This window comes from Daphnia magna, linkage group LG7, assembly GCF_020631705.1.
Source record: "Daphnia magna isolate NIES linkage group LG7, ASM2063170v1.1, whole genome shotgun sequence".
NCBI lineage: Eukaryota > Metazoa > Arthropoda > Branchiopoda > Diplostraca > Daphniidae > Daphnia > Daphnia magna.
Window position 1 is genome coordinate 9,829,606 of NC_059188.1, and position 26,344 is coordinate 9,855,949.

The window sequence follows — 26,344 nt, forward strand, 5'->3', positions numbered from 1 at the left end:
TTATCTCATAAGACTTGCAGCTCTTATAATTATTCATATCGTTAGCTGTATAAAACTGTTTTCTGTAGACTAGATAGTTCCAAACATCTCCAAATTCCACTGATGGTAATATTGTTTCTAGCTCTTGTGTACTGGATCTCCAATACTCATTTTCTATGACATGCTGATCATATATATGCTGCATATATATATCATATGCTGATCCCGCATATGGAACTCCTGATTTGGACAATACTGGTGCTTCGACCAGTATTGGTATCTTTCAGGCAGTGTTGGTATCTTCATCTATTTTTCTCATTTAATAGTTTTAGCTAAGGAATTATGTCATAAACACCTTGGACCTTGCTGTTACTTTACATGGACACTAAGCCCAGTTTTTGTTTTTAGACTTATAAGACATAATTTTAATAGATGTTTTTTTTTTGTTTGTTTGAAATAAGATGCTTCTGAAAGCCGCGCTTCATCTCGGAGCAGCTTCTTGGGTTCTTCACTGGATAGATTGGAAGCGTCAACCGATAGTAAGAGTGATTATTCTAACACATCTACATAGTGTAAAATTAATGTAAATAAAACATAGGTGTTAGGGTAGAGTAAGGCTCTCAACCTTACCAGAAGGATGGAGCACAAATGAAGGCGATTCTTCGCGCATTGGTGTTATTCCTTGTCCGAGGGATGCATCCTCTGAGCATGGTCGAGGATGAACATTTCCGTGCTTTCGTCAAAGCCATCGACCCCAGGATCACCTTACCTTGCCGCAAAACGCTGACACATTCACTTCTTCCAGAAATGTATGCTGAAGCAAAGGCTAAGCTGGTGACTGAACTTTCTCTTGCGAACCACATAGCATTGACCGCAGACTGTTGGACGTCGTTGACAAATGCCAGTTACATGACTGTAACTGCACATTTTATCAATGATCAGCTCAAAATGGTTTCGCGTGTCCTTTCAACGTTGGTTCTCGAAGTCAGCCACACATCGGAAAACATTGCTGCACATCTTAAATCCGTCATTGCAGATTGGGATGTTCCAGAAGACAAAATTTCAGGGATTGTCACGGACAATGCATCAAATTTCAAGAGAGCTATAGCTAATATCTTGAAATGGAAGCATATTCCGTGCTTTGCTCACACCTTGAGCCTTGCAGTCAAGGATGCTATTCATGACAACCGTGAATTTTCCGGTATATATAATTTCCGAAGTATATAATTTAGCCAAAAATTCAAAATTGTATTATATGTTTTCTTTAGTTATCCTGAACAAATGCCGAAATATTGTCACCTTCTTTCATCACAGCGGACCGGCCACTCTGAAGCTTAACCAACTTTGTAGTGGCAGGAAGTCGCGGCTTCAGCAAGAGGTGCCAGTAAGATGGAATTCCACGCTTATTATGATCCAGAGCCTTTTAGGTATTGATTTGATTATCAAATTTCCTTTAGATTTACAACAAGTAACTGTTTTTTTGTTTTGGTCTGTTAGCATTGCAAGAACCAGTGACGGATACTTTAAAAGTGATGGATAAGCGGGACTTATTGCTTGACGATTGGGAGTGGGAGACCTTGGCTGGTGCAAAAGCTCTCCTTAAACCATTCGATATCCTTACTCAAGACAAAAGCTCCCAGTATTATCCATCCATCTCTAAGGTTCTTCCGTCCATCAGACTACTTCAGGAGCACCTGACAGAGATCCGCAATCACGAGCTTAATGATGTTCTTATAATGATGTGTAGTGCACTGAATTTGAACATGAAAGATCGTTTTGTGGAATTCTATCAGAATTCTTCGCATATAGTGTCGAGCTACCTGAATCCTCGGTATGATTTATTTTAGAGAAATAACGTAATTTAAACTTTATTTATATCTTTTGTTTAGCTTTAAGACCGAATATCTTTCTCCGAACCATTCGTCCGTCGGAGCAGACTTTGCAGAAAAAAGGGTTGTCGTGGAAATGAGAAATTTAACAGACTTGAATTGTCAAGACGGTCACGATTCCGTCGGACAGCACTCCCTAAGTTCGATATCGAGTGATGACATTCGTGCTCTTCACGACAACCGTATTTCTCAGTTAAATCTGAATCAAGGTGGCCAAGGAAGAAGTGCATCAGCCAATTACATCATTATTACTAATGAATATAAAAAGCTGCCACTTCTTCCATGGTCTAAGGATCCACTAGAAGCGTGGCGATCAAAGCAGAAAGATGGAATTTTGCTGCCAATGATCCCCGTTGTAAAAAAGTATGCCTGTATCCCTGCTACCTCTGTTCCATCGGAACAGTTATTTTCCTCACAAACATGTGAATGTCCTGCTCTTTCTCTACAAAAATGCATAGTATTTCAATAAACTACGTTTCTGGCCAATACAAAGAGATACAAACATAGTATGTTGATGTTGTTTTGTTATTTCTCAACATTTGGCCAAACTACAAGAGTTTGAGGCTCTTACCTAGCAAGACCAGTTTTCTCTAATCCAAAAACGATTAATACAGGGTTGTAGATCTTTTTACGTTGATCATTTTTAATACAGGGTTTAGGGTGTGCAAATGAGCGGGAGTGCCCGTAAAACGCGTACAAAGTTTTGAGTTTTACGGAACTGACGCGCTGCCCAAGCCGGCCAGAAGGGGGGTCGGGCGGGGGGGGATTGCGCGTACCCATGGGAGAGGGGATAGTGAAGGGGGGTTTACATGAGCCATACCATACGGCCGTATGATTTCCCTATTCCCTATGCACCGCAAGTTAACGGTGGTGCAACGGTTAGCCGGTGATGCGAAAGTTCCGAGGTTCGAATCTCGATCAAGTCGGTTAGGAAATCTAAGTTTTTTGAAAATTTGAAATTGTTAGAAATATTCCGTAGTTGATGGAAGTTGAAGATCGGTGGTAAATCTTCACGACCGCGACAAGATCGTGATGACTGTGGAGAGGACAAGGGGAGAAGATAGAAACGACCCAGAGCTTCCAAATGAGTATAATGTCACATTTTTAAAATGTTCCTCGACTTCTTCGTGATGGCTAACTGTTAAAAAAGGAGGTCAACAAATTTCAGCTTCAATTCAGCTTATGATTTGCTTGGCGAAAAACAGAAGAAGGATTATAGTTGGACTTACACTCTGTAAGTCCAGTCATAATCCGCGTAATCCATGATGTCATCAAGTTATAATCTTAATGTATTTAACATAACACCCTTTTTAACACTCCCCTCTCCCCCGGGAGCTTTTGGCACGCGCAGTTCCCCGTCCCCTTAACAGTGAGTCATCAACAAAGAAGTTGAGGTACACTGCTTACCTTTCCACAACACCCCCCCCACCCCTCCCCGTATTACAACTGTAGAACAAGAAGCAGACGTTTTTCTAAGTAAATTTCTTTTTCCTTATGAATAAGTCCTTTAGCATAATCAGATAACTTAAAAAGACTAATTGTGTCAAATAACTCATTACTGACATCACAAACTACACTACTCATGACATAAAAAACGAAAACAGTTTGGCACTACAGTCACTAGTCACAGTCAATCACTTTACGTCTGCTACGATACATTGTAAACAAGTACCTTTCAAAAAGTTTCCTGGAAAAATACCAGCTTTTTTGGAGATAAAATTTTTTGTATTATATCAGCACAGAGGTATAGCACACGATTCCAAAAGATTTTGTAATAAAACTAACTACAACTTAATTAAATATATTATTTTTCATTTCCCTCCTATAGGGCCCGAGAGGACAAATACCGCAGGTCGGAATTCAGCCTTGGCAACTCAGCATCCGATCTTGGTCTATGGTGTTTATTATTATTAAAGGAGATAAAACAAATGTGGGTAGCATCTCTAAAGATTGAATTTCAATTCTTGATTTTTCTCATTAGTATTTCACCAATACAAAATTTTACATGTGTGATAATAATTATCTTATTACAAGACAAATCATTATAAAGATAATGAATACTGGTGTGCATGAGCTGAAGATGAATGAAAGAGAATAAGAATAATAATCAATTGTGTCAACTGCAAACAGAAACAACTAAATACCTTTATTTATGCTTGCTTGCTAAGTATGGCCAGCATTCACGTAACAAAACACTAATCCACTTTAACCACTGAATAAATTTTGCGGACAAACCAAAAGCAAGCAAAGAAACCGATAGTCCCTGTAATAAAAGAAAGAAAAAAGTTAGTCAAATGAAATATCCAACCAGTAGCACATTGCTTACCTGAAAGAAGAAAGAACAAGAAAACCATGATGAAGGTGTATCCAAAGTAAAGGAAGGTGGATGTGGCATCTTGAATTTCTAATTTTGTGACAAAGTAATGGACGCAATACATAAACAAATAAAAGGCTGTAAAACCGCTTGTCAAAAAGCTGCGCCACCACCAGTGGTAATCCTGTTGGAGAAAAGTAAATTGCATTTTAATAAACTTAAGTCATAATGAATGTTTAAGACAAACCTCAGCACACAGATGGAAGTAACAAAGTAGAACTGTCGTTTCAGAACACGTGATCACCAAGATGATGAAGACTAAGAAAAGAAATCCAAACATGTAATACATTTGGTTGGACCACAATGAGTTGAGAATAAAGAACAGCTGGATAAAGATGCAACCAAATGGCAAAACGCCACCCATGACGATGCCCGGAGCCGGACGTGTGTAAACACTTTGATCGGGAACCTGTCGGGGAATCTGATTCGTCCGAACAGGGTGTTCGATCGGCTATAAGTGAAACAACACATATTTTAATAGAAATAAAAATGAAAAGTGAATTATAATTGATATGTTTTTTTTTAAAGCTAACCCTTTTTCGGAAGCCGAAAAATGCGCCGACGAATGTAAGTGGAACTGAGATGCCAAACCATAGGGCTAACAATGCCACTAAAATGCCGAAGGAGATAGCACCCGAGCTACCTTTACTCCAAAGAACCAAATTCAAAACGAAAAAGACTCCAAAGACAATCCTGTCAAGATTTGGGGCGGTTACTGGTATGTAAGAAATTGATACGGTTTGATTTTCAATACCCTGGACATAGCATGGAAGTAAGAAGAACGTTCAACTTCCATCTTTCGCCACCGAAAGATTTATAGATACGGGATGAAACATATCCGGCTGGCGTACCCAAACACACGTAGAGAACCAAAGCGCATGTCATTAATGCACCACGGTTGGCTGGTGACAGGAATCCCAAACAAGCAAAAATTAAGGTGATCAAGGTCATTATGAAAACCTGAACACCCGATCCCACAAACACTGAGAGTAACATGCCCTTTCGTGGTGGGCGGAATATATCACCATGAACTAATTTCCATCCAAATTCTTCTTGTGCATCTTCGCCAGAATCAATCTAATAAATTTCCAATTTAGTACCTTCAAATATCGAAACTACAGTTGCTGAGTAATACCTGATTATAGCGAGCAATATCTTTGTGCAGTGTTCGGAGTAAGATCATAGCCACCATGCCAGACAGGAAAAGAACAATAACCAATGAATTCAAAATGGAAAACCACTGAATATTGGCACTCGGCATCGATTCAAGTAAATAATCCCACCTAGATGACCATTTGGTAAACGGATCGTCCTATAAAACAATTAGTGTGCGATTTAGTATGAGTATAAGTCCCCTCCCCCCTCCCTCAATAGCCTTACAATGAACTTGACGGAATAGGTGTACGTGATTGTGAGGGGCTCCTTCAGCTCTTTAGGCACGATCATAGGAGGTGACGTAGGATCCTTTTCCACACTAAGCGAACGCAGTCCCACTTTCACACCTAACAAGAAACTGTTATCATAAAGTTTTTTTATAATAAAAGAAGTCGTTCAATTACTTAGAATTCGCCCAATATCGTCATCCAACTCGGTACCCCATGTTTCTCCCTTGCCACCGTGATAGGTAATGGTGAGATCAATATGGTTAAAAATGTAATACGTATCCGGTTTGCTGAAGGCAGGCTATTTAAAAATATCAATATTAATTATAATCATTATAGAAAGAAAAAAAAAAAGATTAATGAAAGTCTTTTATGTTGATGAAAATATAATTTTGTAAGCATTACATTCATCACACAGGCATCTTTGGGTTTGCCTGATTTTGGAAGATAACAGCCCATTGGGAAACCAGTACTGCAGAACTGCTGGCCAGGTTCTCCTTGATAACACCATGTCACAGGCATATTGTCTATTAAACAAAGAATTGTATTTCAACATTTAATAACACACTACGTATAAATAAATAACCTACCAACAATCCAATGATGTTGATAATTTAATGATATCCCATGAATTAATTCTTTAATTTTTTTTAGATCTTCCTGGTTGCCTGGCTGGTACGACTTCTTACAGGCATAATTCCATTCCTGATTGTTCTTGAACTCCAACTACAGATGAAATCAAGATAAACCATTTTGTTTCATGAATAGTTAGGAATTATGAGAACCTTGTAAGGACTTGATCGAATTCTTTCTCCAAAAACAACTTGGCCTAAGTTTTCCACTGGTCCTGTTTCATGGTCTTCAGTGCAGAAGTCAAAGCTGGAAAAACAAACATATGTAAATTAACTGAAATTTTTACATTAAATGATACTTACTGATGGTATTCATAAGGAATGATAGCTTCCTCTGAGTTGAGCCGATTAACAAAAACTGATACATCATTCTGAAAATATGAAAAAAGAATGAAATTTTATCACAATAAACAATAATTTAGTACAAAATTCTTTACTTTGCATGTGTCGCTCTGTTTATCTTTCGTGCAATAATTAACGGGAGCCAACCCGGGAAGATAAAACCCATGACTGAAATGAATCAGCAACAAGAAACTGCTAACAATTTGTTTGGTAGGCATGGCAAATTTCTGACACTTAACAGGTCGCTCTGAGCTAAAAGGCAATAAATATGGTTGCAAATTTAAGGAGCGAACCCGAAAAGGATTCGGATTCTCTTCTCGAAAAATGTTGACACGTCAAAATTTTGCTTACGTACGTATTATTTCGGCTAGCTCACATTTAGAGATAGGAGGTGGGAAACTTACCCCTAGCGCCACCTGAGCGCAGCAAGTACGTACTACATGATCTTGTCAGCCAATCCCAGAATCAACTCTGCTACAAACGTTACAGACGCCGGCAAATGACGTCGGCGCTGAAAATTCGAAAACTTGCCACGTTAACACGATAAAGATATCAATCTTCCGTGCCACGTTAACGAAGGAAAATTAGGTGGTGAACGTTTGACTGCCTAAATGGCATGTGGTAATACTTGAACGAATGGAAACGACGTCGGATACACAAAATACAGAATTGGGTGGGAAACTCTCAGTTGTTTGGCCGTCGAATAGAAACAATGGAGAAGATAGTAGACACATTGACAGCGTGCTCTGACGAAGGGTTCATGGTTTTTCATATTTACTAGGGGTACTAACTCCGCAACACAGTCTTCACCCGTTATTGGAAACAGATCCGTTTACTTTGGTCGCTCAAAACGGATACGTTGAGTCGTGACCAACGGATCCGTTTCCATTAACTGAAGTGAATCGAATCCAATTGCACAAGCCACATTTCTACTCAACACAAACTCCATCCGAGAACGGACCATTATGGTGTAAATTTTTACTATTTACGCTTATTGTTTGTTTTCCTGTCGTCTTACGAGAGAAAGAATAGGGAAAACGTAGAAATTAGCGGGTTGGCTCCAACTAATAGAAAAAATGCTGTATGGGAGCATTTTTTATGGAAAACCTTGCAGCAGCACAGTTTTTGTGTTGACTACTTCCATGGCTAGGTTTGATAAACATTTTTATTAGCGATCAGCAAGTTGTTATGGAGTTTTACATTCCAATTGGGCCAGACCTGACCTTAAACACAACGCATTTTCGTTACAAGAAGATTTGGAAAGTTGGTTCTTTTCCTTTAGGGCACGTATACATATTTTATGTTTTACGGCTGTTTCTAAGGCAACGCAACACCAAGGCCAGCGGCTCATGTTTTTTTTTTTTTTTGGAATTGCCGCGGTCAAAGTTTCGTCCTTGGAGCATCTGCGAATCTCTAAAACCATCGTCCACCCCAAAGCTTTGCAGCCAGTGTCGCGACTGCTTCATTTGTTAGTTAACCTGTTGCCATTTTCTCTCACGTCTGTGCACAGACAACTCTTATATGTACAGTTTCTGCTACCAGATAATTTCAGTTAGCCTTTCTTGGTACATATTAGCTGACGGGCAATTTTCAGAAATCGACCGTAAGTAAATTTATGTTCTGTTGTCTACATCAGCTGTTTTCGATTTCATGTTGTAGGTGTGAAAATGTATCGAAAGTTGTTGAGTGTCGAGAAAAATAAATGTTCTGAACTTCGTGCTGACAATTCTTTGGATGTGTAAAAATGCCTTAAGATATGTACTGCACGTGTGTTGTTGACACCTGAGCATTACATTACTGCATATAAGATAAAAACAAAATTCCTGAAATTTATCAATTTACGTTACCTGTCATATAACTCGTCGTCGTGGTAACTTCTTATGTAATCTGGGAAGTGTTAGATTTTTACGAGAAGGCTTTTGTTGTAAATGTTTACATATTCATCAACCGTAGCAAGTCGACGTGCTTTTAATTTTATTGAGTCGAATTAATTTTATGACAAAAAAACAACTTTATTTTCAGCACATTATTAATTATTCAAAGTTATCGATAGAAGACGGCTTATAGTGTGAAATTTTGCAATCATCATAATTTATTCTTCCCCTGCTGCTTGAATACTTGACTACAAATAATTTCTGATTATTAGGAGTATGCGTCTGTGGGTGAAACATGCTCGTCAAGTTGTTCGTGTAGTTTCGGATGCTGATCCCTGCCGAGAATATTTGGCTGGACCGGCTCAAAAGAACTGCAATTTAGCTATTTTGGAAGAGAAGGATGGTATCGGTTTGTCTATCATCATTGATAGGTAAGAAAATTTTATTTACGTAGATGTAAAGTCGTTCTAAATGAAACTATTTTGCCATCGACTTCCAAGATCACTCTGGCAAACGTTAGTAATGTATTTATAAAATCTGCATGCAAATTAGGGATGGGCTAATCGCTGATATTGGTTACGATGATGTAATGCAACATAAATACGAGAACCAAACAATAGAAGAAATCATCGATGCTACAGGACGCAGTGTTCTGCCCGGTTTAGTTGATGCCCACACTCATCCCGTCTGGGCTGGCGATCGAGTGCATGAGTTTTCCATGAAGGTATAATATAAAGCAACTTACGATAAACAGGTAACATCTAAAATTCAACGCAGAAATACTCTATTTCATTCCACGATTAGCCAAAACAAAGTTTTTAGTTTTCACTACAACAAAAAGCACAAAACATTCGTAACGCTTTAATCCTGTCAGAAATGGTTGACCTTGCTGCCACCAGAGGTACTCTTACCTGTCAAGAGGACTGGCATGGCGCATTAAAGGTGGAAGAGTATGCGCTGGCCAACTAGTTTATATATTTTCCTGAGTAAACGGAAATATTGCCAGCGCTCTCCGTAAGTGAGGCCAACCATTTTTGACGGGCCAATGTCCAACGTATCCCAGTGTGCGAATATTTGTTGACCAATCACTCGATCAACACCCACTGATACTAAAAGGAAAAAAACAATTATAAAACATACCAAATAGCTTTCGTTTTTTTTTTCATTGCTGTTCTAAATTTCGTAGTTACTAATATAAAATTATGTCCCACCTTTCGTAAAAGCTCGTGTGATAAAGCTATGAACACAAAGGGTGTTCCGCTTTCTGACCGGCAGAGTAGTTTGCAAGCTTCATTGTATTGTCTTCCAAATAACGCAGTTTGCTCGCTAGAATAAAAACCAATTGCCTTAACATATCATTTGCATTATGTGATTAGTGCATGTAGTTTATGCACTCTCAAACTCTCGACAAGCTAACGGTTATGGCATAACAATGATTACCGGCACGTGTTTTATTAAATGTACATTGAAGTCTTACATTTCAACTCTCATTATGGCTATTTATAGCTTGCTGGTGCGACCTATATGGACATATACGAAGCAGGAGGAGGCATCCATTTCACCGTCAATCATACCCGAAATGCAAGCGAGGACGAATTATATGGTCTACTTAGACAACGTTTAATGCGCATGCTCGCCAATGGTACTTTGGTTTCAATTCGTTTGCTGGTTTTGCGAGCCAGTAAAGATGTAACACAGTTAATCCCTTTATAATAATTCTTTGACATTTAGGCACGGTGCTGGTGGAAGGCAAATCCGGCTACGGCCTCGATGCCAAGAACGAAATCAAAATGTTGCGCGTGCTGGAGCGAGCAAAACGCGAATTACCCATCGACATTTCGTCTACGTTTTGTGGAGCTCACGCTGTGCCTAAGTAGAGCCGCTTTTCTCCACCTTGTGTTTTAACGATCCTAATGGACGGAAAATAACTTTAAATTCTATTTTTACTGGTGGAATACGTAGGAATCAAACAGCAGAGGAGGCTACTCAGAATGTGTTGAATGAACAGCTGCCGAAAGTTATGCTTATGCAAGCAAATGGAGAACTACACGTTGACAGTAAATATTAAGTCATTCAATTCTTGAGGGGCATTGTTCCTCTTCATGATAATTTCGGAACTTACACGATCAATTGATTATGAAAAGGGATGCTAAACTTTGTAAAGTTAGGCTTTGCCATAGTTTACGCCTAGCTTATGAAATTGCTCACCCCCCTGTTTTTTAGCTTTCAGATTTATTACTTCATTCTACGAATATAGGTATTGACGTCTTTTGCGAGAAAGGCGTATTTGATGTGGAACAGTCACGTAGGATTTTGGAGGCTGGGAGACGGGCTGGTCTGCGTCTCAACTTCCACGCAGATGAACTGACACCAATCAACGGCACAGAGGTATTCAGAATTGCTTTGAAAAAAGTATCGTGTTACTCTAGTGGGGCTGTTCTACGCAGATGGGAGCTTCAATTGGTGCGGAAGCGATGAGCCATCTGGAAGAGATTAGTCCGGCTGGAATAGCCGCTATGGCTGTCAAACCTTCGATTGCAGTCATCTTGCCAACCACTGCATATCTTCTTCGTTTAAAACCTCCACCAGTTCGAGAGATGATTACACAAGGCGTACCTGTCGCTCTTGGTTCCGATTTCAATCCCAACGCTTACTGCCTTTCCATGGTTTGTGGATTTTTTAAAATGTTTCTATGCGTAACCATTTGGAATTTATGAATAAATTAACGTACATTTGTAGCCGTTGGTGATGAATTTGGCTTGCGTATTGTTTGGGATGACTTTGCCGGAAGCTCTAGTTGCTGCGACCATTAATGCAGGTTAGACTTTTTGTTTTTAAGGAACTTTTTTAAAATTAAATCGCAGAAAAAATTCAATTATCATCTCGTTGATGGACCACAGCTGCTGCGTTGGGCAAACAGAAAACGCATGGATCGCTTGAAATAGGAAAGTATGGAGATCTGCTCATTTTGAACGCACCAAGGTATTGACATACAAGTTTCATTGTGAATAGCACTTATTCCTCTTGATGACTGAATTTTTGTTTTGTTAAATGCTAGGTGGGAACATCTTGTTTATCAAATGGGTGACAATCAACAGGTGATTGGGCAGGTGATCAAACGCGGCCGTATTATTGACCGGACAGCTACTTAGACTTGGAACAAATCGCCAGATTTTAGAAACAAATCTGACGTGTAACAAAAACTAACATAAATACAATGGCCAAAATGAAATTTCTTGAAAACTAATACAGCAATGAATTATTCTGGAACCCTATTTCCTATTCTTTTTTAGAAGCTTCATTGGCGTTCACGATTATCTACACTAGGCGGTTTCCGTTTGTTTTGCCAACGTGTAATGCCACAAAATTTAAGCTAGCTTAAAGCATTAGGATGAAGCTTTTGTCTGGGAGCCCTCAGCAATGCGCCACCTGCCAATCTGATGACCACAATGTTGATCGCAACAGTCAGTCGCAGTTTTTTTCTTTAATTCTCTATACTTTTGATGGTACCCGTGAAGATTCTCGTATCCAGTAGAAAATGCAGAGAGTTACTTATGATTCGGAAAAAAATCATACGGGACAGCTTTCTTTACGAATAAGAGGTCCCCCGTCTCCCTCGTTGACCTTCCCTTCCAACGGGAAGGTCTGCAAGATTGACTCAATTATTATAAGTGGATACTGACGTTGTATAATATATCCAGTAATTCCGTGCCATTGTACATAAAGGTGTAAATACGCAGACGATCTAAGCCATTCTCTCCGTCTCACGTATCTCCTGAAGCCAAAGACACTGTTTATAAGTGCATTGGCAATCATAACGAGTTTATTACAAATGTAAAACTATCCAGCCAATACGTCAACTATCAAGGCTGTCAACACTTGGACGACAATCGTAGTTTTCTGAAGGAAATTTAAAAACCATGTTAACTATTCTAGCTTGCAGTGAGATGACATTTCTTGATTATTATTATTATTTTTTTTTCCTTTCCTCAGAAAACGTTGAATCTTAAGTGAAAATTGCAGCCGAGCAAGGGGACGTTTAAAAAATATGCAGGATTTGTTGACAATAATCGTAGAAATATAATGCAGTGTACTTGCGAGAGTACATCACGTTTTCTCCGCCGGGGATACACTCAGAAACGGCCATTTTCCCGGCATCAACACACGAAATGAGGTAATGGAAGGACAGGGAAAGAAAGGAAGAAACACAAAATAGAAAGAAGGATGGTGAGAAACGGATGCAATTTTAACGTACAATTCGAAATTCAGAGTGGTGGAAGGGGGAAATGTCTTATGTACAATTTCATTGCCAAGCGATTCTGTGATACAAAATGTTTTCGACTCGACAGTTGCAACTCTTAAGAGATATCATGTAAAAATGAACAGTAATTTGGACAAATAAAAACGATGGAAACGGCGCAAAGACCGGACTCATTTCAGGCATTACAAGCCTAAAAATAAAATCAGTTGAATCAAAAACAATTTTTGCGAATCGATTCCATCGGTAGCCTCCAAATACAGAAGCTTCTATCCATTTACAAATCCTTGACACACATACACGTCGGTGCACACACACACAAACACACACACACACACACGCACGCACACACCCAAAATCAATTGTTAGTTTTTTTGTTTGCTTTTTTTAAAGACTGTATCTTCACAAGGTCGTCATAAAATAATGGGAACTCTCATGATTTGGGGAGAGAACGTTCGGCCGGAGTTGAATCTTTGCCTCCACCCATTGGCGAGTACATGGAGGCGGCAAAAGATCCTAGAGAACTTAATCCAGGCAGACCACTTAATCCGGGAGGAAGTACCGGTGCCAAGGCTGGTGGGTATCCGCGCTGGATCATGTCCTTGTAGACTTGAGCTGTCACTTCAGCCGCCGCGCTTGACTGCATCATCTGCTGGTGATGATGGTGGTGGAACATGGCCGACGAAGTTGGCGTGTGTTGAAGTTGTGGCGGTGCCGCAGCAGCCGCAGCGGCCATGAAAGCTCCGGCCGGAAGGTTGTACATGTGCGACGAGTAGAACGACGAATAGTAGGACGCTAGTGCCGGATCGAGTAACGCTGGATAGCCAGCATGGAGGCCAGCAGACGAACTGGATGTAGTCGGCTTACTGGACCCGGAAGAAGACGATCCACCGTAATGCGAAGATGCCATTATTGGTCCGGATTTGGTCACAGAGGAGGCGCCACTCGAGGAGGCGTTCATCGTCACTAAGCTGTCAACCATTCGCGGATAACTTTGCGGCTGCGCTTGTGGCTGCGCTTGCGGCTGTTGTAATAGCTGCTGCTGCTGGCTGGTGCTGTTGTTGTTGTTGTTGCTGTGGCGTGACGGAAACGCGATCCATCCGCATCATCTCCTTCTCCTTCCGGTGCTGCCGAGAATTAGACATCTCTTCTTTGACGAGTGGAACGACAGAAACGGAATGGCGTTGTTGCGCATTTGAACTACTGGCGCCGCTGGATGTTTTCGCATCCGATCCAACGCCATCGATTTTGACGTTGAGGCTGATAGACACATCGCCGGATCGCGGAGAGCTGTTCCACTTGGGTAGACCTGGAAGCTTATTCTGTTGGTGTGCGCTCAGATCCAGCAAAGGTTTGCCATTCATTTCCATTTGGCTAGAAGGATGAGCGCCAAATGGCTGCGAGGCTTTCCTGCTGGAATGATGATCTTCCGCTTTCATGTTGTTGATGGATCGGCTAGTCAAGTCAACCAGTGGAATGGCGGCAGGCCGTGCCGCGGGTGCGAGTGACTGAGGTGCAGTGGAACCGCGGACGTGGTTGGTCTGAGCTGCAACCGGTCGAGATGCAGCCGGACGAGGCGGAGTGATGTTTTGAAGAGGAGGTGGTCCCGTATTGATTGGCGTCGGCGACATTTTATTACTAGATTGAATAGCTAATTTCGAATGTGCAGCCGGAATAGCAGACGACGATCCAGCCGCAAGGGCGGTGCTATTCCGGTTCTTCTTGATGTCCAAATTGGGATCGACGTAGATGCGTCGGGACGGGACGAAGATGGACGGAGTGGCTGCCGCCGGAGCAGGTGGCCTCAGAGTTAATTCCAGCATAGCGGCAGCGCTGGCCGGCAATGGATTGCCGCCCGTCGCTTTGTCCGAAAGCATTTGTGCGTACCACTGACGCAGCTGCTCCGAAGCCGGAACTTCTCCGGCCGGAATGCTGGGCAAAGTGACTGGTTTCTGACTATGAGCTGGAGGTGGTGAACCCAATTCTGTTGGCTGCGCCGACGACGATCCGCTCGATTGCTGGCCGCTTTTACTTGTCCTTCCATCGACCGAGTTCTTTTGAATGACCGACGGTCGCCGGATGTCTCCGTCTTTTGACACTTCACCACTGCCCGCATGATTTTTAGATTCTTTATTCCGGTTCAGCTTTGCAGCCGATCCGCTTGTTGCATCCAACTGTTGTGCGTATCTAGCGAAATCGCCGAGTGCCGAAAGTTGTTTGGAATCGCCGGAAGCAGCTGCAGCTGAAAAGGCGGCCAGTAGATTAGCTCGATCGCCGGCTGCCATTAATCCGGCTAGATTTAAACTGGTAGATTCTGCTGCCGCTTTCAACTGTTCCTTCATTTCAACTGGAACCTATTTTTTTTTTTAATTAAACAAAAAACAAAAAACCATTCAGTTTTTTTTTATTGTAATCACTCTTATTGTTTCACTTGATCCACCGGATTCAAGTTGCTTAACGACCGAATTTGCCCCACAAAAAAAAGCGCCACCAAAGCAAATGTGTGTTGTGATGTAAACCAAAATAAAAATAAATAAGGGGAAGGTAAACCTCTAAAAAAAAATGGACGCGTGGGATTTGGGTGCAGGCAAAACACACGCACATAGATGAAAATCCGGAAGCGAGATTAACAAGCAATACCCCCAAGGTGAACAATCTCCACACCAAATATTTTGTTCTTAATGTAAACAACCGAAAAATGAAAATGGTGCCGGGCTATTATATGAGCAAAGAAGACCACGCAAGCAAACCAAGCTCCAGATTTCCGGGCTTCCGGAATCCACAAACACACACACAAAAATCCAACGAAAAAGAAACTGAAAATTGTTCCAGTCTTTTTTTATTATTATTATTTTTTTTTTAAGTGGCGAGGGCCTATCTGACCTCTCCGTCGGCTGGATGAGTCAAATCACTGCGCACAGCCACTTTGGCGATAGGTTGAGACGTTGTTGGAGGAGGATGCGACAGAATCATGATTTCCGGCTCGGAATGGACACCATCGTCAGGCGCTTCCGATGAAACCAGGGGTGGTGGCGGTTGTGGATGTCGGACAATAACCGAACCTGGTAATGAACTCTCGACAATCTTTGGTGATTTAGAAGACTCTTCCGCCGATTGCGGCAGGCAACTCTCGACGATCCGTAACCGATCCATCCGTCCTGCATCCGTGCCCCCGCCACCGTTAGATGGCGTTGGCAGGTTCTTGTCTTCCTCATCTTCTACGTGCTCTACCGGCGCTGCCGCGAGCTATTCAAGTGCATTAAGACAGTTTACCGTCGAGATAATACACACAGCTTTCTCTCTCTCTCTTTTACTTCTTCATTTAACTCCAAACTTGAATTTGACTTGACCCAGTTTTGTTTTTGTTTTTTCGATTATGAATATGCTAATTTTTGTTTACCTCAAATGGCAGATCAGAAACGTCAGAAATTTTGCGCTTCTTTGGCGGAGTGGCGACGGAAGTACTGGCCGTTGTCGATTCTTCTACCGCCAAGGACGTGGCATATCGTTCATAGGGTAGCAGTAACCTAGGCCACAATGTCGGTATTATCTAATGAATTTCGATAACTTTTTGTTTCCGTTTACTTTTCATAATGTCGTCGAGTGCAAGTAGCGGCGCTAGTGTTGCTAGGATGCCCGCCTAATTCAATGTAAATGCCTTTCCATTGTTTATTAGCCACGGCCGCTTCATAGCCACCCGCTCGCTGCACTTTCGTGTAAAACAGGAACAAATCGACTAGATTGAATTTCAACAAATTGAATTATTAAAAAATGATAATTGCATAATTAGGAGGTTTCAGTATGAATAAAATACGTTGTTTGAATCCTAGGCTGGGCAATCGGCCAATAGGTGTTCCTTGTCCGGCCATGAATTTGTGTAATTTCTGCATAAATACTTGTTCCCCCTTGGGTCTGTCACCAGCTCGATACGGAGTAGGAACATTTCGAATTCCGGGCTTCATGGGCGAATCTTTACTCTAATTTTAAGCAAGCATCGATTTAGATTTTAAATTGAAACGGTGGCATTGGAATTTGACACGCTTGAAAACTAACCCTATACGAAGAGGTAACGGTACTGACGGACGATTCAGACTCGTTCGATTCCGAGCCGGGCGAATGACTTCGCTTTTTAAGCATTTTCCTGGGACGGCCCTTCCATTTCGGTGCTTTAAAAATAACAAAAAAGAGAGAAACACAATGAATAACTATTGCCAATTTTTTACAAATTAAACGTGTATGCAAATTACCGAGATGGTTGCATAAGAGTTCATGATCTTCGAGTTCTGGGTAGTCAAAAGTATCTTTACAAAAGACAACGCGTGTATTGGGACACGGAGCTGCCCGTCCTCCGATGGCTTCCACAACGGCTTGGCGCATGTAATCCGTCTGGTTGTGTCCTTCCAGTCGCTTTAATGTTGACCGATAGCGACAGTAAGCCGGATAACTCAGGACGAGAACGTTTGACGATCCAGTTGCATCACCTTTTTAATTAAAAAAAATATATGTATAGATATATTAGACAAAAAAAAAAATTAGATATGTAAATTGGGTCAGTTATGGGACAAAACGTTATGCGAGTTTAAGCCAAACACAAAAATGAGTGAAAAAAAAAAAAATCAATACTAATTAATTAAAAAGTTCCAACATTTACAAAGGTAAAACTTGGTAGAGTTAGAATTCTTGCTTAATTGGTTGCAGTTGAAGTTTGTTTAGTGGAACAAAGTTCACTTTCCCATAATTGCTGCAAAATTCAAAGTTGACCGACTACACAAAATCAACATGAAAACTATTTTTCGCTCACCGATAGATTGTTTCTCCTTGATGACGTCGCGCATGTCCAGCACACCGATATTAGCCCCGGTAGGCGGAATGGCCGCTCCTTCCGTCGCATCTGCCGCGTCAGGCGAATCCGGTGGAGACGGCGGCGGAGTAGGGCACTGGCGCTCCCACACGGAAGGAGCGCCTTTCTCCCATTTGACATCGTCAACGAGCCATGTCGCCAAATCCGAAATTTTCAAAACGACCTTCTCCGATATAGAAACTACCTCATCCTAAAAATAAAAAAAATAAAAAATTCAAAGATAAGAAGAAAAAGGGAGAAATGCGCAATTAATTTGTGTGTTGTTGTCTGGTTGTTTTTCGAGAGTTGAATCGATCGCTAGATGTCGTGAGGCATTTAAGCAGTCGTGACAAAAGAAAGTTTGAAGCTCACGGTCGTTTAAAATATCGTGAACATAATGAGGTCAAGATGGAAAATCTGTCATGTGCGTACGATGGAACCGGACCGAAATTCAACACCATTTCCTTTTTGATGAGAAAATCATTGTCATTCTTTACTTTGAAATGCGAGATATTTTTTCTTTTTTGTTTTTGTTTTTTCCTTTACACTTTGATAGTACACAGTTTTTCCATTTCAATTGATTTTAGTTTTAGAAAGTAAAACACCAAACATTCCTTAACTGCGCATGAATGCGGCAATGCCTACGTAACAAGAATAATAATCGATCGAATGATAGGTAATGCTATTCAAAAGGCAATCACGAAATGATGCCAGTAAAGAAAAACAAAAGAGAAAATTGATAAAACGGGTAATCGAGCAATGTACTTAATAAACCCGGCTACTGAGATAACATTCGCACACACACACAAAAACAAACACTCCAAACAACGAGTCGAAAAAAGTCTGCATCGGTATAATAATGAAGGTTATCATGACAACCGGAGCATTCATACTTTTGAAATAATCAATTGCAAAAAGCTCTTTTATGGATGATCGATCCATCGAGCGCTTCTTGTATTTCATATGTGTGCGATAAAACGAGATGAGAAGCTCGACAATAGGATAGCAAAGAAAAAAAAAAAGGCTCTGCTTAGAGAGCCCCGTAAAGGGCTGTGCGTGCTCTGAATACCACTAAAGGGCTTTTCTTATTTATGGCAAGTGTATACACACAGTAGTTGCAGTAGTTGGACCCCCCCCCAGAAAAGTGGGTAAGAAAAAAAAAATCGATCCATGAAGGGATCCGTGGCGGAAGGTCCAATCAATGAAGTCCATCATCCGTCATTCCGATCCTCGTTTTTTCCTCTCATTACAACTTTACAGCCAATCTCGTTCTTAATCAAGATTTACAGCGGTCACGCTAGTCCGAATGTGATGGATACGCATCAAAAGTTTTGCAAGACGAAAGATAAAAATAAGAGAGAGAGAAAAAACTTTGCTTTCTCCTGTTATTCAGAGCGATCAACATGATCGATAACAGCGTCATGCAAAATAATGGAACTCAAAATCATTGATCTTTATGCTTCCATCAACCACTAGATGGCTGAAACATTAGACAAGGCGAAACGCGACTCAATTATGCCGAAATGATGCGCCATTTTTAATCGCAACTCGTCCTTATTAAAAAGTTAACAAACACACACACACACACAAAAAGGTCAGTCAAGAGATGCTAAATATAACAACGATGACGCTTGCGGGTATCGATTAGTTTATCACGACAATTCGAATGTTTGGCGCTAGGTGGCAAAAAGAGTCAAAACTTAAATAAAGACCAATTTCCCCCCAAGGGCAACAAGGGCTCTATTTACTATTAAAAATGTATACATTTATTTATTTCTTTTTCCTTTTTAACCGTCATAAAATACACGGTCTCTTTTCCGCCCCAAAAGAGACCTGAGGCCAGGTGCTCTCTCCTTCCTCTCCTTGCTTCACAGTACAACACGACGGGCAATTAACATGTGCTTGGACCAAGGGCGCGGTTACGCCGTAAAATTTTCAAACACAGAAAATTGAATAAAACAAAACAAAAAAGACAAATTCATTTTTTTTTCTTTTTCTTTGTCGATTCAATAATCAAAGATGTGCATTCAAACGGATCTGCGCACACCATCCGGCCAGGGACTTGATATACTTAAAAAGAAAAAAGGGCCCCCTAAGGCAGTGATTTAATCTCAACTCAGGAAATAACGGATCCTACTATTCGTCTAGACTTTTTTTTATTTTTTAATCCAGTAAATTAGATTTCAGGCATGAAGACTAACTTTTTATTTTTGTCAAAATTATTTTAGAGGAATGCAAAATTTTGGCAGGGGAAAGTGACTTAATTTGAGTACTAGATTTCCCCTTATATGGCGTTGGCGTTAGACCAAAAAAAAAAAAAAAAAAAAAAAGCAGCCCATTCTGTGAATTAGCCGCTAGGCGTCGTCTAACTCGTTTTCCCAGTTTAAAAAGAAAAATAAAAAATTTATCTGCCATATTATTCATGTGTCCCCACCGTCACTCGGGTGTTCAATTTCAATACAAAAGACGATCGTCAAGCGCAATTCAAAGTGATAATCGGAAAAACATGTGTTTGATAATTCTTCATAAGAGAATCGTGTCTGCGTTGAGATCAATAAAATCCCCCCCCCCACCCATCCCCCTTCGCGAGTTTCTGGTATGAATCTCATTAATTTCGATTGGATGCGCGCTCTTGCAATGGCTACATTTTAATGCTCTGCGTCAAGCGCAAATCGATTGCACTTTCCAAATTTTTGATGGAAATTTGCTTCAACTCTAATCGACTGAAGAACTTGTCTTTGAACTAAAACGAAAAAAAAAAAAAAAAATGAATCTAATTGCTTGGCTACAAAAGATGGCGTTACCGTCCACATACACAAAGTTTCACTCCCTGCGGCCGTAGGCTGTTTATCCTGTCTCCCCCCCCCTCGCTCTTTTTTTTTTTCTCTCCATTTTTCCTGAGGCATACGCTAATCGTTACCAGACTGTATGAAAAATAATGATCTTCTCTTTCTCTTTTTTTTCTAAATCGGATTTATTGATATACAGCAGCACGAAATCAATGGTTAAGTTCAAAAGGTCAATTTCATCGGACGGCATTGCGTGAAATCGGTGCCACTTGCAATTGACCTACTTGCGATGCAACTTGGTTTTGTTTTAGTGTGTGTGATACAAATTTATTTCAAGGTCATTAAAGGGTCGTTGTAAGTTTCAAAGTTCATCGAAGGGAGAAAAAGGAAAAGATTGCCCCACAAAAAAGTAAGATAATAAAAAAAAAATGTCCCTGCGACTTGGAAAATCGTGTGTGTGCGCGTTTACCAATATTTTTAACGACAATATTCCTTAGCGAATGGTACGCGCCAAGCCAAAAAAAAGAGATGGGGCGTGGCCAATTCTTGTTTGCTACCGCACGGGCAGACAGGTGGCGCCAAGTGTAGGGCGAGGAGAAAATGAAACACGGTGTTAGGAGGGAGGGGGGAGGAGAGCAAATGAATTCCGCGAGACAAACATCCTGTCGTTGCTGTGTGTTCATTTCACCTTTAATGAAACTCGAGGTTCATATCGGCAAAAGAATCCCATCAGAAAATGACGTTATTTAAGATGGTAGAGTATCAGATGATTGAATTAATTACGTATCGATCGAAGGAAAGCTGTAGGAGACGCCATACCGTCTTTTTTTTCCTCTCCCCCCCTTCCCCTTTCACTGAATTCGTCATCCATTATTCATTAGTGCTGATCATGTAAATATCTCTTGGATGCTTGCGCAACATTTTACTGGGCATTTTCGAGATGCTCGTGACAGTTTGATTTTTTTTTAAATTGTAATTTTTAAAAAAAAACAGTGCACACCGCCCTGTTTTTTTCCATGTTTGGACTTGTTTTTGTTTTAGATCGATAAATGAGAATAACATATCGATGATTGAAGAGCCAATCCGAACAAGACCAGTTTTTATTAAGGGGGGTGGCGGGGGAAAGCAAGTCAGGCGGATGGTAATTCATTTAACAACAGCTGCTTCCCACCGCAGCCGCCATATTTCGTCTGTACAATGTCTTGCTTATTATGCGAGCATCGATTTCAAAAATTTCGAATACCAAATGAGTCATTTTCGCTGTTGTTCACATTTTGTCATTACGATACTATTGACAATGTTTTCCTCTGCTAAATGTGCATGTCATGGCCGCCAAAAAGATTAAAAATAGTGGGGATAGGGACGAAAAAAGAAAAGCCACTTCCTTTCGAAAAGTACGTCGAGTGTAATCGTATTATCTCGGCGAGAGAGACGTTGCCTTTTTTTCCCGACATCTGTTGCAACAACATCAGTATACTTCCAAGGTCAATTAAGGTTAACAAAGAGCTCAATGCATGTAAATTCTTCTCGCGGAAATTCAATTAGCTTTCGATGCATTCCATTATCTGTTTCCCACAAAGTAGAACATGGCAATTTGCCAAGGCTACAACATTTTAAAAAAGAGAATTTCATCGAGACAAGTTATGCGTTTGTGTTTTGTTTTTTCATCGTAAACATGAACGACTTAAAAAGTCATTTTTTTTCTTTTTAAAAGCAAGTCTTTTGTTCATCAAAAATTAACGACAAAAGAAACACAACGAAATGAAGTGAATAAATAAAAAACAAAAAAAAAAAACAAGAAAGAAAACCCCATCAGCTGATTTCAAATATTGAATGAGCGAGCGTCGGGTGATAAGATAGTGTGGGCCAGCCCAGGAGGTCGAGCAAAAAGGAGGGAAGGGTGGGGTTGGGGGGAGAGAGAGAAATTGCCCTTAGGCTACCATTGGCCAAAGTCTTGAGAAGAAGAAGAAAAAAAAAGTAAAAACAGCCTTTTAAGGAACCTTTAAAAAAAAAACGGTTTCAAATGATCTCAACCTTGCGATGTTTGTTAATAATAAATGGAGACATTGTTGAAATGACCTATTTTCGTATCAAATATCCGAACTCTGCTCTTCCTCGTAAGAAAATCGTTCAATATTGCAGTAAACGATTAAAACAGAGTAGTTTTCGTATCGCACGTCAATCACGTGTCAGGCGGGAGGCGGGGCTTGGCACATCAGAGGAAAGGGGTAAGAAAAAGTTTATTGTCGCATCGCAATTGGCTTGCACCAACTTTTTTTTTGTGTGTGTAGGGGTTCGACAATTTGAATAGCAAAAAAATCGATCCATCATTAAATTTTTCTACTTTCTCTTATTGTAAGCAACTTTCATAATTTCCGGAATTAAAATGTTTCACACACAAAAAAAAAAGTTGGTGGTTGCTATGCCAAGCAAAAGAGCCATAAACATTTGGCTTCGTATTATTAACACGATATGGGGAATGGTACCCTTCCCCCCACCCCCCGTTCTCTTCTTGAAAAAAAAAAAAAAAAGGAATCCCTCTTCTACTTTAAACCATTCATCAGACCCTACACTTTGGACTGGTATTCGCTGCAGACGACGAGCATAAGAAACATAAGAAACACACCTGCCCTTAGGGATTCGGCCAATCAATCGATTGATAAAAGTATCGAGATCGCAGATGCGTGACGTCAAAAGTCCAAACGTTTACGTACAGCAATTGAAACTCGATTTGGACCGTTACGTAAACAAACGAAAATCAAAGTTAATGATGGCACGTCTTGTGCCAGTGTCAACAAAATGAAAAGTTATTGTTTTAGAAACATTGATGGGTCAAGGGGTAGGGGGATTCGAGTCGATTAAAAATCAGGAAACGTCGCCATGTTTACAGTTTGCGTAGATTGGATCATCGTGAAACGAAGAGGGAAAAAAACGGGGCCGCTGCTGAGCTGATAAGCCGCACCCATCTTGGTTCGACACGGCGCTTCAATTTATTTCTGGATATATATTATGGTATTACGTAATATTACTTGGAAAACCACATTTCGATAATAAGGAAAGAACAACATCAGCTTGCGAAGCCAATCAGCGACACTAATGAAAATGACGCAGTCGTCGTTTTGTTTGAGAACTTTGCTAGGTCGTCAAATCAATAATCTCCTATGTGAAACAATCAAGATTCCCGCTACTTGACGATAGAAACAGCTGTTTGACAACTTAGGGTAAGGGGGGAGAGAAAAAAGCTGGCCCATTGTATTGCGCCAGCGCCAGATGCATTTCATATTTTAATTCTCTTTCCCCCCTCCTCCTCCTCCTTTTTTTTCCATCTGCACCGCCATCTTGGGTCTTTTTTATTATTTCAAAGAAAATTGTCGTAGTCCCTTTGATGAAAATGGACGTTAAAACAAGGCAAAGGAATTCAATAAATCAAGTCACACGAAAAAGGATTATTCTAGTCATGGCGCAACATAACCGTAATATTCATATTTGGCAACAGCGTTAATTGATTGCATTTCGAAAGTCAGAAAGAAACACTTCCGCTTGTGAACTGGTGGAATTCACCTTGAAACCTTTTTTCCCGGCTCGGAAAAGAATGTTTAACATTAAAAGAAAAAAAAAGGGCCTGTAATAATGACGACGGCTTTGAAGAGAGAGTTTGAAAAACAACGCCATCTAAGCAAAAGAATGATAACTACTTGCCATTCAAACAAGAGCATACACACACTTACGCACATACACACACACACACACAAACTGGAAAGAGCCGAATGATGATCATCATCGTTTCAGGTTTTCCAACTAGAAAATGAATTGTGTCAATAGTTTACGGTACCTCTCCATGTTCTTCGTGCCGTCCATCCGGAGTGTTTTCAGGCAAAAAGTACAGCTTGAGACTGGCCAGCGGCGATGAAGATGGTTGATTGTGATGATGATGGCCGTTGTTGTGTACGGGAAATTTGTCGTCCTCCCACAATAATTGCAGTTCACCGATTGAAACGATTTCTTGATCTGTCCACATTTTAACAAAGAAGAAATCGCCCAATGCGAGGACACGTCGATGCATCGATGTAGATAATTTGACCGCCTTGTAAAAGGTGTAGGTGCCGTGGTGGCCGCACGATGCGCCGACCCATTCAAATCCAGGCGACGAATCTCCATCTGCCGTAACATGACAATCACTCATCACGCTACCATTATTACTACCATTGCTGCTGTTGCTACAGCTGCCCTGATGGCTTAACCCGTTATGCTTGATGGCCGCCATTTTTCCAACAACTAATCACGTACTAATTTTTCAGTACATCTTAATGGCCATCTTTGAATTTGAATTCTTTTTTTTTCTTCTTTCACTGACACAATTATGCACTTATTAAACGACAACACACACACACACCCTAGCACATGTACACCAATTTATTATAGAGTTTCCTCTTGTCCTCTGATTTCCGTTTTTTTTTTTTCTTTTAATTCAATTTCTGGCTTCGATTTCATTAATAAATAAATGGGGGAAAAAAAACAGGCGTGACTTGCGTCGTGTACTGGACCGGCGTGGCTTAAGTCCCGGACTCGACTGGGGGGATGATCTACACACACATACACGCGAACACACACAGTCACTCACACACAGACACATATACACGGGGAATACACAGCGAGAGAGAGAGAGAGAAGGAAAGAAAAATGTAAAAAAAAAAAAAAAAGGGAAGAGGGGGCAAGATTTCTTCTCCAGACTCCGCCCATCAATGGTGAAGCTCCGCCTTCTTGTTGCAGTGAGCAAAGGAGAGGGAGGTGTGGCCAATTTCACCGAGAGATGACACTCTGCGCCAAGTCTACCGTTGGCTACACATCTAATTTGTCTCCAATTGTTATGTTTTCGAAAGAATGTTTCCGACCTTTATTGAAATGTCGGCCATTTCCCTACCAAAAATGCCACTGAATCCTTTTTGCTTGAAATTTCGCTTGTGGCACACTTTTTTTTTCTCTCCTTTGTTCCTGTGTACACGTCCTTCTTCGCGAGGAGGGTGGGTTATCGAATACCGAAATGGTTTTAAGGTTAATGAGAATTGTTTTCAAAAGGCCCACGAAATATTAAAAGAGAATTGGAACTAAAAAATATTGTTAAACGCCAAGACGAAAATGAACTTTGTCGTCCTACTACAAAGTTCATTTTAATGTAAATCGAGATAACAGATATTTGATTATTTGGTTCGATGATATTGGAATCTAATTGAATGATTATTGCAATCGTTTTGGGTAAGTGCATCGAAACGCACACTGAGACAGAGAAAGGTCTGTACAGTAATAGTCCAGCTGAGTTCCGTGCGGCCTCTAAGTCGACCACGCGGCCCGTCACGGCCGTTGCTGCTAATTTGCCTAAAATCTTTTTCTTTCTTTTTTTTTTAAGCAATAAGAAAAAAAAATGGCTGTAATACATTTTCCTCCGTTAGTTTTCTCTTTCTCTTGTACATATAATACTTTTCTTCTATCCATTTTTTTAAACGCCTGAGGCGATTCATTGTTTTCCTCCTCTTTTCACCCGAAATCGTCATAAAGAACAAAAAAACAAAAAAAAAAAAAAAAAAAGATGATCTTAATGTTTTTGCTTGACATGGACCCGCGCCATCTTGGAGAGTCATTACACTATACGCATTATGTCCACAGAAGTGGAGTGAATCAATAAAATTGTATCAAAAGACATAACCTCGTGAGCTGCGATCCATCACCAGATGGCCCGCATAGGCTATATTGTCAAACAGGCAGGTGGGACCGTGATTGTGCAACGCAAGCGGAATGATAACAGGTAATCAAGTGTTTTTCCTGCCCGTTTTCTCTCAAACCTTTTTTCTGGTTGTTAACGGAGCCGTGGAAAACAAAATGGCGCCTGCGCTATATATACATGTAGACACACACACACACACACACACACACACACACACATATTTACATGGAGAAATTGGAGAACAGGAAACGCTCCCTCACCGAGAG

General features: G+C 40.7%; 4 protein-coding genes across 6 annotated transcripts; 2 read left to right on the top strand and 2 right to left on the bottom strand.

Annotated features, from left to right (window-relative positions):
- The first annotated feature begins 577 nt into the window (after positions 1-577).
- On the top strand, positions 578-4,336 carry LOC123474034 (zinc finger BED domain-containing protein 6-like). The gene is made up of 3 exons (XM_045175836.1): positions 578-1,180; positions 1,248-1,344; positions 3,695-4,336. Exons 1-3 carry the CDS (start codon positions 628-630, stop codon positions 3,780-3,782), a joined length of 738 nt encoding a protein of 245 aa, XP_045031771.1. The 5' UTR covers positions 578-627; the 3' UTR covers positions 3,783-4,336.
- LOC116927389 (transmembrane 9 superfamily member 2) lies at positions 3,819-6,997 on the bottom strand. Of its 2 annotated transcripts, XR_006648645.1 has the most exons (14): positions 6,694-6,997; positions 6,560-6,627; positions 6,410-6,503; positions 6,215-6,350; positions 6,030-6,151; positions 5,802-5,925; positions 5,623-5,744; positions 5,378-5,554; positions 4,997-5,319; positions 4,776-4,935; positions 4,430-4,693; positions 4,195-4,366; positions 4,013-4,131; positions 3,819-3,942 (listed from the first exon to the last, which is right to left on the bottom strand). XR_006648645.1 is itself a non-coding variant. In XM_045175830.1 (13 exons), the coding sequence occupies exons 1-13, from the start codon at positions 6,814-6,816 to the stop codon at positions 4,064-4,066; spliced, it is 1,953 nt and encodes a 650-aa protein (XP_045031765.1). In that variant the 5' UTR covers positions 6,817-6,997; the 3' UTR covers positions 4,000-4,063. The 2 variants fall into 2 exon arrangements, 1 of the variants encoding a protein (XP_045031765.1); XM_045175830.1 differs by lacking the exon at positions 3,819-3,942 and having other exon boundaries at positions 4,000-4,131.
- Positions 6,998-8,014: 1,017 nt separating this feature from the next.
- Positions 8,015-11,742, top strand: LOC116933630 (probable imidazolonepropionase). The gene is made up of 11 exons (XM_045175835.1): positions 8,015-8,201; positions 8,745-8,903; positions 9,025-9,196; positions 9,979-10,114; positions 10,204-10,345; positions 10,435-10,529; positions 10,730-10,860; positions 10,920-11,138; positions 11,212-11,290; positions 11,373-11,454; positions 11,531-11,742. Exons 2-11 carry the CDS (start codon positions 8,749-8,751, stop codon positions 11,622-11,624), a joined length of 1,305 nt encoding a protein of 434 aa, XP_045031770.1. The 5' UTR covers positions 8,015-8,201; positions 8,745-8,748; the 3' UTR covers positions 11,625-11,742.
- An 803-nt stretch (positions 11,743-12,545) lies between these two features.
- LOC116927392 (AT-rich interactive domain-containing protein 5B) lies at positions 12,546-24,990 on the bottom strand. 2 transcript variants are annotated; one of them, XM_032934405.2, is made up of 9 exons: positions 24,192-24,990; positions 17,532-17,781; positions 16,978-17,211; positions 16,784-16,896; positions 16,545-16,707; positions 16,316-16,466; positions 16,131-16,257; positions 15,614-15,976; positions 12,546-15,084 (listed from the first exon to the last, which is right to left on the bottom strand). In XM_032934405.2, the coding sequence occupies exons 1-9, from the start codon at positions 24,621-24,623 to the stop codon at positions 13,705-13,707; spliced, it is 3,213 nt and encodes a 1,070-aa protein (XP_032790296.2). In that variant the 5' UTR covers positions 24,624-24,990; the 3' UTR covers positions 12,546-13,704. The 2 variants fall into 2 exon arrangements, with proteins under 2 accessions (XP_032790296.2, XP_045031759.1); XM_045175824.1 differs by lacking the exon at positions 15,614-15,976 and having other exon boundaries at positions 24,192-24,989.
- Positions 24,991-26,344: the final 1,354 nt, after the last annotated feature.